At 51.6% G+C, this 12,542-nt stretch overlaps 1 protein-coding gene across 2 annotated transcripts in view; it reads left to right on the top strand.

The window, feature by feature from the left end:
- Nucleotides 1-12,542, top strand: part of LOC119961926 (glutamate decarboxylase 1) — a 94,827-nt gene that overhangs the window by 36,848 nt on the left and 45,437 nt on the right. For both annotated transcript variants that reach the window (XM_038789481.1, XM_038789482.1), the window contains exon 14: nucleotides 5,397-5,546. In XM_038789481.1, the coding sequence (XP_038645409.1) occupies nucleotides 5,397-5,546 (150 nt within the window). The remainder of the gene's footprint in view (nucleotides 1-5,396; nucleotides 5,547-12,542) is intronic.

Raw genomic sequence — 12,542 nt, forward strand, 5'->3', positions numbered from 1 at the left:
TTGTGGGGGATGATTCAGTGATGGCAATGCCATTGAATGTCAAATGGCGATGGTTAAATCCTCTCTTGTAGGAGATGGTCATTGCCTGGCACTTGTGTGGCGGGAGTGTAACTTGTCAGCCCAGGCCTTGATATTGTCCAGGTCTTGCTGCATTTGGACATGGACTGCTTCATTATGTGAGGAATCACAAATGGTGCTGAACATTGTGCAGTCATCCGCAAACATCCCCACTCCTGATCTTATAATGGAAGGGAGGTCATTGATGAAGCAGCGGATGATGGTTGGGCCTAGGACATTACCCTGAGGAACTCCTGCAGTGATGTCCTGGGGCTGAGATGCTTGACCTCCAACCACCACAACCATCTTCCTTTGTGCCAGGTAGGACTCCAACCAGCGGAGAGTTTCCCTCCTGATTTCCATTGACTCCAGTTTAGCTCAGGCTCCTTGATAGGGCGGTACGGTAGCACAGTGGTTAGCACTGTTACTTCATAGTGCCAGGGTCCCAGGTTCGATTCCCGGCCTGGGTTACTGTCTGTGCGAATCTGCACATTCTCCTAGTGTCTGCGCGGATTTCCTCCGGGTGCTCCAGTTTCCTCCCACAAGTCCTGAAAGATGTGCTTGTTAGATGAATTGGACATTCTGAATTCTCCCTCTGTGTACCCAAACAGGCGCCGGAGTGTGGCGATTAGGGGAGTTTCACAGTAACTTCATTGCAGTGTCAATGTAAGCCTACATGTGACAATACTAAAGATTATTATTATGCCATACGTGGTCAAATGCTGCCTTGATGCCAATCAAGGGCAGTCACTCTCACCTTACCTTTAGCATTCAGCTCTTTTGTCCATGTTTGAACCAAAACTGTAATGAGGTCAGGAGCTGAGTGACCCTGGCGGAACCCAAACTGAGCGTCCGTGAGCAGGTTATTGCTGAGTAAGTGCCGCTTGATAGCACTGTCGATGACTCCTTCCATCACTTTGCTAATGATGGAGAGTAGACTGATAGGCCGGTAATTGGCTGGGTTGGATTTATTTGTCTCCCTTTGAGCCCTGGTTGTGAGGCATGGTTCATTTTCTTCTCTCAAATCATGTTGACTTAAATTCAGCCTCATATTTCTTGCTACTTACGCTGTGAATCCATCTGTCTGCTCCCCCCCAACCAAACCTTTGCAGTTGGACTTTTTGTCAGCACTGCCACCCCAAACTGCACTTCAGCCCTACTGTCCCATGCAGACCTAACCACTCCAAGCCCCTCCAAAACTCCCCAACCACCCCCCGGCCCCCCACTGCCTTCACAATAACAAAAGCTGTGCTCCAAGCATGAATGGGATTGCTTAAAGTACTTCTATTTCCCCTTTAAAACAACTCAATCAACTCCTAGTCGTAACTGATGGCAACCATCCCAATTCCTCTTTTCCGCAACCAATCTAAAGACCGAGGAGTATAGGAATATCAGACAGCTTATCAGGCAGTTGGAAAAGAAGAGGACAATTCACTACTGCACGTTTTGCTTTACCTCCCAAGACCAGTTTCATTCACACTGGTTTATCTTTTCCAAGATTTGACTTTAATCCTTCTTTAACATTGGAATATAAGGAGTAGGAGTCGGCTCTGTGGTCTACCAAAATCATAAGTGTGAGGCATGTTATTGAATGCCTTTTGGCGAACAAAAGTTTTTAATCCTTTCTTTATGACCCCAGGAAAAATTAAGGGCAAAACTGTTTGCAAATAAATTTCAGTGTTGGCAGATGTGAGGTCATCCACTTTATACCTAAAAAGGATAAAATAGAATACTTTCTAAATGGTGAAAAGCGAGAAGCAGTGAAGGTCCAAAGAGATGAGATCCGGGTACATAGGTTATTAAGGGCAGCACGGTAGCATGGTGGTTAGCATAAATGCTTCACAGCTCCAGGGTCCCAGGTTCGATTCCCGGCTGGGTCACTGTCCGTGCGGAGTCTGCACGTCCTCCCCGTGTGTGAGTGGGTTTCCTCCGGGTGCTCCGGGTTCCTCCCACAGTCCAAAGATGTGCGGGTTAGGTGGATTGGCCAGGCTAAATTGCCCGTAATGTCCTAAAAATAAGGTTAATGGGGGTTGTTGGGTTACTGGTGTGGGCTTGAGTAGGGTGATCATTGCTCGGCACAACATCGAGGACCGAAGGGCCTGTTCTGTGCTGTACTGTTCTATGTTTTAATTCTCCCAAAAGAGTTCCAAGTTAATTGGCCGGCTGTCAGGTTTGGGAATCCCGCTGCCTGCAAGGGAGAACCAGAAAATGAGTGTGGCGGGACGGAGAATCACACCCAGTCACTTTTTTGAGCACTGGGGAGTTTCTCACCAGTTTAGCCCACACTTAGGGCGCGATTCTCCGGAAAAATCTCCAAGTGCTGCATCTAGCCGGAATTGCCACGGATTCCCCAGCGCTCGGTCCAGCGAGGCCGGCAATTCTATTCAACGTTATTTGGTCCACTTAACGAGCCTCATGGGCAGCTCGCCCTAAATGTTGGCTCGCCAGCTGATTCTCTGGGACCACGCTCGCCAGCTCCCCGCTAACATGGTCGAGCAGCACTTAAGCTGCACTTGCTCAGCCATCCCCAGCCAGCTCACAACAACGGCGCCAAGGAGGCTTAGCCCCAAGATTCGGGGATGCTGACCTGGGGAGGCTCCTGGGTGCGGTGGAGGCCGGGAGGGATGTCCTGCTTCCCCGGGGAACCTGGAGGGTGAGCCACAGGGCCCTATGGACATCGATCGGAGGAAGGGATCACTGGGTAAAATCCCGGACCTGTCCCATGGAGTGGTGACAGTGGCCAGCAGCTCCCCCGAATTCCAACCATCTGATGAGGCTGCGTCTCGCAGGCAGCACACAGGGCCGGGCGGGACGGCTGTGCATGTGCCACCCACAAGTGAACCGGGGTTGTCCGCCCCCACAGTCCTCAGAGGCTGCCTACCAGGGGCACCGAGGACAATGGGACGAGGTAAGTAGCTGGCTGCCTCCACCTCAGATGTGCATCCTGGGAAAACACAAAGATGTAGTGGTAGAGCTAGGAGGCCCAGGCATGTTGAGGATCGCTGAGGGCACTGGCGTAGGGGGTAGGGGGTGGGGGGTAGGGGGAGGTTAGGTAGGAGATGGGGAGGGGGTGGGATTGGGGGCTGGGTGGTTGTGGGGGGCAGCACTATTAGGAATGGAGTATTGTACAGTACATTAAACAACTATTTGCACAATCATTATGATGCCTCTGCAACTTTCTTCCCCAATGTGGGCTGAGCCCCGGCCCTTTGCCCAAGTCTCCAGGCAACACCCCCACCTCCCCATGGCACCCAACTACCCTCTGGCCATGGTGCCATCCCTGGAGCTGTGTCCCATCCCCTGGGTGTTCGGATGTTGACTGCTGTGTGTGTGATCTTTCCTCCCGCAGTGTTCAGGCAAAGTGTCCATGCATCAAGGTGTGATTGTGATGCTCGGCAAAAACTCCCACATGCTACATGGCCCGTCCACCCACGGGAATCCACTTGGGTTGTGTGAAGTGCTCACCTAACCACGTTGCCAATTCCCTATTAGCAAAAGCCTTCAGCCGCAAGGCCAGAAGCCTCGGCGGTTGGTGGGGTTATGGGTGGTCGGTGGGGCAGGGAGAAGAGTAGCCCCCGGAACAGGTGCACACAATCCAGGTTGGCATGGTGGTGCAGTGGCGGTTGCCCACCTCCAGCACCCCCCCCCCCCCCACCCTACCATGGTGGCTCAGCCCTGCGGAAGGTCCCCCACCCCCAGCCAAGGGTCCCCCAAATCCCCGCCAAGCCCAGGGGCAGGAAGCCCAGTACCCCCGGTCTCTTTGCCTGTGAGCAAAGATGGCTACTCACCCCCGCGCCTCGCAACAGAAGCCCTTCCGCCAGTTTCACGTTTTTGAAAAGGAGTACTATTCAGCACCTGCATGACCACTCGCTGGGGAGGCTGCTGAATGATGGGAGGCCATTGAATAAGGGCTGGCTCGCATTAATTATATGGAAATGGGGCTTAAGTGGTGATAATTGGTTTCTCGCCACGCTAAGGTGAGATTCCGAATTTACCTATGGGAGCAGGCTGGTTGCATTGCAAACTGTTTGGCGCCTGGCACGGTTCGTTTTTGGCCTCTCCTGCTATTCACTGGTCCCGTTATGCTTGAACGAGACCGGCCGCCGTTTTGGCACCCAGGCAATGCTCCTGCCAGCTTGGCAGTACCAAGGTGCCAGCTGCACAGTGCCAAGGAGCCTATGTTCCAGGGGGAAGGCCAGGGGGGCGCTCTGTACTTACCCTGACCACCCAGGGGTCTCCGATGGCCTGGGAGATCCCTGGGTGCCATTCCGCCTGGTCCAAGTTTGTGTGGACCAGTACCGATCGGTGCCCGGATGCAGCCTCCCTGGGGTGGCCGGAGAATCGAGGGAGGCCAGTGGATCCGGGCAGATAGGTCATAAGTAGGTTTATGACCTACTCTGCGAGTGTCATTCGGTCCCGCTCATTTGGGGTGGGGTTTCGACTCCGACGTCTCGTGGGACTTTGATGATTCCCGCGAGACACGGAGCATATCGGGAGGCTCGCTGCAGGCCCATCCGGGTATTCTCCAGCTGCGTTGTGCTCTCGCTGGAGAATTGCACCCTAAGTCTCTACCATTATACTATTTCCTTTGAGACCTGAAAGCGACCTGTTCATGTTTTAGTCTCAGCTTCCACAGAAGGGAAGATTCAACCTTCTTACGGCATCTGTTCAATAATTCCACCTTGCTCTGGTTGACATTTATAATCCTTCCACATCCATCAACCGTCTTCATTGTTCCCTAACTGACCTTTGATTCCTAATGTATGCAAACTTCCATAAATTTCCGATTGTTTTGACTTTTTTCCTCCTTTCAAGATTCATTTCAGCTTGCCCAACCTTTTTATGTGTTAACTATAACTGCTTTGGTCCAGTAAAATAGTGTTTAAACAGAGAGGGCCCTTGGATCACAAGCAAGTTATTGTTTGGTGGCAATGACCCTGGCCTTTGTTTTGCTTCCATACTTTCTCTGAATAGTTGGCCTCTGGGAGGCTGTGTTCAATAATAGAAATGGGAGAGGGAGACGAGATCAAGATGAACAAATTAAATGTTGGTAATTACAATTAACGAAGAGGAACCACAGTGGGTATATTATGAAATTGATCCTGATTGTTCTAGGTGGGTGATCTTCCGTCCCTTAATAACCTGAGGACATTCAATGTTTTGCCTGTTTTAATGGTCTTTCTTCCAGTGATTTTTAACTTTCTTCTTTTCCTCTACCTAACTCGGAGAAAATACTGAATGATATGTTTATTGAAAAATATTCCTAAATGCACAACGTTCTGAAAGATTTTTTTTTGTTATGGCATTGTGTAGTAAAGCAAATGATACTTTGTTCACAGGGTATCCTCCAGGGCTGCAATCAGATGTGTGCAGGATACTTGTTCCAGCAAGATAAACAGTACGACGTTTCCTATGATACAGGAGATAAAGCAATACAATGCGGCCGTCATGTGGACATTTTCAAGTTTTGGTTGATGTGGAAAGCTAAGGTACAGTAACCTTGGACAAATTCCTTAATTGCCGGCTTGACATATTGTAACCAACTGATTGAGTTTGTGATTGTGTAAATGATTTAAACTTAAACCTTGGGGAAGCACGGTGGCACAGTGATGAGCACTGCTGTCTCACAGCTCCAGGGTGCCTGGTTCAATTCCAGCCTCGGGTGACTGTCTGTGTTGAGTTTGTACGTTCTTCCCGTGTCTGCGTGGGTTTTCTCCGGGTGCTCCAGTTTCCTCCCATAGTCCAAAGATGTGCAGGTTTGGTGGATTGGCCACACTAAATTGCTCTTAGTGTCCAAAAGGTTGGTGGGGTTACTGGGTTACAGGGATAGGGTGGAGGCGTGGACTTAAGTAGGGTGCTCTTTCCAAGGGCCGGTGCAGACTCGATGGACCGAATGGCCTCCTTCTGCACTGCCAGAACCCAAAAATGTAACAAATGAGAAGTCAGATGAGTGAAACCAATGTAGCTTACTGAGTCACAACTACAGAAAACGTGAAGAGCAGGTATTCTCCCTCTTGTGCTTTGGAGCTCATCATTGTCTACCCATTCATTTCAGTGAATCTGGATTGGTGAGCACAGATTAGAATTTCTATCCCCTGAATGTTTGCCTACAATTCATGGCAGATTTCTCTTTAGAAGCATGAAGATTTAAATTATGAGAAGATGTATGCTATGTTCCCTCAATTTGAGTTTGGAATTTAAGTTTCAATTCCGGCCAGAAGTGCAGGATTGAGTTATGCATTAACCTGGGATGCACGTTGTTTGCAGATACTTTTTTTTTTCTTATTGAAACGCCAATATTCATTGGATGGTGCTTCTGTAAAGAATGCCTATATCAAACGGAACATTCTGGAATATCATCTCTTACAGGTTTGTAGTGTAGTTTCAGACGAGGTTACCTTGGCAACAAAGGTGATCTAGTTACTGCTCTGCAGAACATTGGAAATATTTGCTGTAATAGAATTGACTAGCTGGTAGTTAAATGCACAAGTACCAGAAATTACTTCCTGCACTTGTCAAATTAAAGGTGGGTCACATTACCCTTAATGTGTGTGATCTGTGGAGATCTAAATATTTAACCATATAACAGCTAGTGATACAAATCTTTTTAAATGTAAATCCAAGTCTTTTTAAACTATAAATGTATATTTTTTAGCAATCTCAGCTTCCTTAGAAATTTTTACAGTAATCTCCAGTCTGAGTTAAAAGAACGAAGAGAGTGTAAAGGATTTCCTCGAGCATTTTGTAATAATGGCTGGATAGAGAGAATGGAGCCAATATTCTTCTGAGCTTCTCAGTTCAAGGCCAAGGGCAGAAGGAACCTGTGCCCAGAAGTAGGAGAGGAAACTGAAAGGCTTACAACAGCAGTACCTGCCACTTACTGTTCAAAAAAAAGGTTTCTCGAATACGTAGGAAGGTGTGAGTGGTAGTACTGGGGGGGGGATGTGATGGTTAATAAGGACACCAGGGGCGGGATTCTCCAATCCCGCAGCAGAGTGTCCACGCTCCAGCTGCAAATCCCGTTGCAAACTGTGCACCGCGGGATCTGCGCATGCGCAGTTGTGCCGGCGTCAGCGAGGACATGCGCAGTGGCACCGGTGCCAACGCCCGCATGCGCAGTGGCCTCCTTCAATGCGCCGGCCCCGATGCAACATGGTGCAGGACTACAGGGGCCGGCGCTTAGGAAAGGAGGCCCCCAGCCACAGAGGCTGGCCCGCCAATTGGTGGCTCTGATTGTGGGCCAGGCCACATCGGAGGCCTCCCAGGGTCGGACCCCCCTCCCCCCCCCACAAAGGCCGCCACCCGGCCCTTATACATCAGGGTCCCGCCGGCCCAGAGCAGGTTAGAACTGCACCGGTGGGAGTTGGCTCTTTTCTTATGGCCGCCCGGCCCATCCGGGCTTGAGAATCGGGGGGCCGGCCACGTAGAGCGGGCCGTGACCGGCGCCACGCCAACCATGCCTATTCTCTGCTCTACGGAGAATCACGTGCCGGCGCCGGGGTGGCGTGGCGCGATTCGCGTGGCCTGCCGGCGATTCTCCGATCCGGGGTGGGGTCGGAGAATCCATCCCCGGGAATCCACTCCGAGCAAAAATAAGAACAAAGTTTTGTTTACAAGCAATATATATATATATAGACTTCCCAGTACACCCATACTGGGTTCCTCTCTGTCCGACACCTCACTGGCCGACCTTATATATGCTGGGTAATTGGGATACCCCACCCCGAGCAGGGGAGGTCCTACTCCGCAAGGAGTCTGGGAAAGACAAGTATTCCCACCCCGTAGGTTCCATGTGGGATATTACAGGTGGTCCAACAGTTTGGGACTGTGAGTGAGTGGAGCGGAATGGGAAAAATGGAGGAAGGTAAATGTCTAGGGATGATTGGGAAAGGGGTGCTTGTAATTGGAAGTAATCGGAGGATAGGTTTCGGGATGTAGGCGTTCTGGAAGTAGTATGGAAGTGGTAGAAGGTGGTTTTGGAGTGGGAAGCATTGAAATGAGAGTGGCAGAAGTATGTACATTGGGATGAAGTTGCTGGGCGTGGAATTATTTCAAATGGATCTCATGATGGCGACACAAGGAGGCAATTCTGGGCCAGAAGTAGAGAGTAATGGTTACACGAAGCAGTGTTGTTAGGGACGGGAGTGCAAAGGTCAGGAATTATTGGGGAAATACATCTCATAGTATTTGGAGCACAGAAGGTGACTGGACCTTTCTTTTTCACAAAAATAAGATTGTCATATTTCCTAAGGGTGCCTGGAATCAGAATGAAAGTGTTACGGCTTTAGTGACATGATGCTCAAAAGTGCAAGAGGCTTGAGATTGAATCTGTGTTCTTTTTACCAATTAAATGTTATACACAACAGGAAAATGTATCATTCCCTCAACATGCAGCTGCTATGTGACCATGCATACCACATCATCCATGTAAATGCTTGTTTTCTTTTGATTCATTATGTTAAGGTCAGTATTATTTAAAACATGGAAAACAAACATGCAGCTGCTTTCTGGGTGATAAAGGCTCATTAGCTATGACTGATGGGAACAATGTGATTCTCCGATATTCCAGCAAAACAGGATAAAATAAGATCTATTTTGCCCCCAGGATTTAATTGAACACATTCAGTGGGATTCTCCCTTCTGAGGACTAAGTCCCCACGACAGCGGGAGAACCGGCACCAACCACTCCAATGTCAACAGCCCTCGAAAGTGCGGAATTCTCCGCACGTTCGGGGGCTAGGTGGACGCCGGAGGGGTTGGTGCCATTCCAGCCAGCACTGAACGGAATGTGCGAGTTCGCGCATGCGCCAAATGTCGGCATGATCTCACACATGCGCGGAACCGCCATCGTGGTTACGGCATGCGCAGACCGGCTGCCGGATTTTAGCGCATGCGCGGGAGGTTCTCTTCTCTGCGCGGACATGGCGGAGCCCTACAGGTGCCGGCGCGGAAGGAAGGAATGCCCCCATGGTGCAGGCCCGCCGCAGATCGGTGGGCCCCGATTGCGGGCCAGGGCACCTTGGGGGCCACCCCCGTGGTCGGATCCCCCCGTGCCCCCCTGAGGACCGCCCATGCTGACTTACCTGCCAGGTCCCGCCGTGTGGGACCATGCGTAACCCACGCCGACGGGACTGGCCTAAAACGGATGACCGTTCGGCCCATCGGGGCTCGGAGAATCGCCGGGGAGGGGGGTGTGGCAGTGTAAATGGCCCCTGACCAGCGTGGCGTGAACCCCGCCCCGGCCCGAAACCTGGCTCTGGAGAATACGGCTGCCGGCATTGGGGTGGGATTCGTGCCGCCCCCCGGGGATTCTCCGACCCGGCGGGCGGTTGGAGAATCCCACCCGTCATTTGAATATTTCTGGGGCGGGATTCTCCGGTATGTGGCGGGCGGGCATTACCGGCACCAAAGAGTGGCGTGAACCACTCCGGCGTTGGGCCACCCGGAAGGTGCGGAATCCTTTGCACCTTCGGGAGCTAGGCTTGTGCTGGAGTGATTGGCGCCGTGCCAACTGGTGCCGAAGGGCCTCTGCCGGGCGACGTGAGTTGGTGCATGCGCAGGAGTGCCAGTGAGTTCCCAGAACTGCTGGCGTGATTCCTGCACACGCGCAGGGGGTTTCTTCTCCGTGCCGGCCATGGCGGAGTTTTACACAGGCCGGCGCGGAGGGAAAGAGTACCCGCCCGGCACAGGCCCGCCTGCAGATTGGTGGGCCTCTATAGCAGGCCAGGCCACCGTGGGGGCAGGTGCCGTTCCCTCTTGCGCCCCCCCTGGAGGACTCCGCAGGCTGCCCTCAGAGCCAGGTCCCGCCGGTACAGACCTTGTGTAATTCACACCGGCGGGACTGGCCGAAAACAGGCGGCCGCTCGGCCCATCGGGGACTGGAGAATCGGCAGGGGGGCCAATGCCAAATGCCCCCGACCGGCGCGGCGCGATCCCCGCCCCCGGCAAAAAACCGGCGCAGGAGAATTCGGCAACCGGCATCGGAGCAGTGGGGAGGGTTTCACGCCGCCACCCGGCGATTCACCAAGCCGGCGGGGGGTCGGAGAATCCCGCCCCTGGTGTCTCAATGGGTGGAATTCTCCCAACTGAGTGTGGCTGGGTGGTGGACGGATGCAGAGCATTTGGTGGGAGCCAAAAAGTTGAAAACCCGCCGGCATAAAATTATCTTATGATTCTCTCAATGAGGGTTAATGGTTGGGCAGTTTGGTGTCATGAATACCATTTGCATTCTTTTGCATCTCATGAATGCTCATTAAATCATATGTCTGTCGGAATCAGACAACTTTGCATCATGCAGCATGAAATCACGTTGGCGTGGAACCTGATTGCAAAAAGGTTTCCTCAGTTTGCCAGAGACCTTGAGGTGAGTGTGATAAAACATTTCTGCCATAGTGCTGCGATGCCCTTGATGCACTCTGCCGGGACAGATTGGTTCCTGTCCTCCATGCTGAGCTGCTTTTTATGGACAGCACTGTGCTGCTGGACCCGTGGGCCCTCCTATCTCACCAACACGGTTCAGTACTATGCCTGGGGTTGGGGTCCCCCTACCACCCCTGGTGTCACAGTGTTATCTGGATAACACTGCAGCCACCACAACTGGGGGGGGGGGGCTGCGAGGTGAGCTGTACGGGATGGGGGTGGCCTGAAGAAGACAAGGGAGGCTATATGGAAAGAGGGCTGTGCAAGCAGCGGGGGAGTAGGGCAAGGGTTTACAATGGCAGGAAGAGAGGGAATGAGGTGGATGAAGAAGATGAACAATGGAAGGCAGAGGGAAGACTGAGAAGAAGGAAACTGGACCCCGACAAGACTGCATGAAAAGGTTACAAACAAATGGGTCAAAGGGGTGCCACATTGTTTACTGGAAAGGGGTGTATGAAGACTCCAGATGTGGTGGGTAGAGAGCCAAGTGGGGCATAGGCACCTCGTAGGTGATGGACGTAGGGGAATGGTTGAATCAAGGAGCAGATTTCTTCTTGAGGCACCAGCCTTTTTCCCCCTGGGTTGTTGACATCCTGCACGGTCTGGTGAAGACAGATGGGCTGGAGAATTATATGAGTGTCCTGGACTTGTGATTAAATATGAGGCCAGGACCTTTGAACTAGTCAGCTGAGGACAGGTGGACGAATCAGCTGCCGGTCTGCCAGGAGATTAGGAGGGGAACACACCTGTGCATAATTAATGAGGCTCCAAGTGCTGAATGTAGCGTGAGATCGCGCCATTCTGCTCAGCAGGAAAGGCTCCACAAGAGCTCCCACCACTGCACTTAGACTCAAAAATGGAAAATTCTGCTCCCTGGTGAGGTTTTGTAATAGGGAACTAAACAATCATTCAAGATTGTAATGTAGAGCTACTCGCTCCAAAACTTTCCATTGGAAAGAGGACTTTTATGGACTATGGGATGGATTGTCTGCTGCCGCCGCCGATAGCGAGTTTCCCGATTCAGCCAAGAATCAAACATCAGCTGAAAAACGGGATCGGCACCAAGTGCCAATCCCATTCCGATGCGTTGGTGTCCTGCTGGCAGCGACAGTGAGGTACCTGTCCTGCACCGGCAGCACCATGCAAATGGGTCATGTACCCCCATTTGCATCTGATCAACAGGCTGGAAGCCTGGTTCCCCACCCTCCCGTGATCCTCCAGCCCTTTCAGCCGGGATTCACATGGGTGTGAATTGATACAGGTATTTTCAAGCATGGCTCTGACGCAGTGGACCACGTAGTTGGTCAAGGAGGTCAATGCATAACGGAGGTGCCCCCCAGAGTGCATCAGAAGTCCCCCCTACCCTCTCAATGCATATCCTGTCCTGCAGCTAAGTGCTTTGACTTCCTCTTTTTCACAGCTGAAATTACTTAGCTGCTTTTAATGCGGTAAAGAGCTGAGAATCATAGCAAAAGTGTTTCTAACCATTGTGGTTAGCATGAAAGCAGGATAATGTAAATATAGTCAAGCGTGAAGGGAACGATTGATCAACACTCCACCAGGCAGCTGCATCTGGAGTAATAAAACTGCCAATCACTGACTAATACAGTATATTGCTGTGCAAAAATGAATGGAAGATTTGTATTTCAAAGGTTGACAAGGGATTTTCAGTCCTTTCAAGTGTATTTGGCATTCGAGGAAGCCCCTGACACTTGTAACAGCTGCTTTAAACATTTTTGTCTGAGGCAGCAGATGTTAAGAGAGGGTCGGTGAAAATGGAGTGATTTTTCACCCTGCTGCCTGGGCTGCTCTTCAGCTTTCAGGTAGGGGTCCCTGATGGGGGTGTCTCTGATAGGGGCTTGATTGGGGAGGTCTGTTGGGGGTATTTGGGGGGGGGGTCTGATGCGGAGTCTGAGGGGGGGATCTAATGGGGGGTCAGTGCAGAGGGGTCGGGTTACCCACATGCATGCGTGCTGTGGGGGAATGATCTGTTATTCCTGTGGTGGTGACGGGGCGGATGACCCTACTTGTCAGCGGAGGGCAGGGGCAGGATTTGCATTTACGGC

The sequence above is a fragment of the Scyliorhinus canicula genome, chromosome 2 (assembly GCF_902713615.1).
Source record: "Scyliorhinus canicula chromosome 2, sScyCan1.1, whole genome shotgun sequence".
Classification (NCBI taxonomy): Eukaryota; Metazoa; Chordata; class Chondrichthyes; order Carcharhiniformes; family Scyliorhinidae; genus Scyliorhinus; species Scyliorhinus canicula.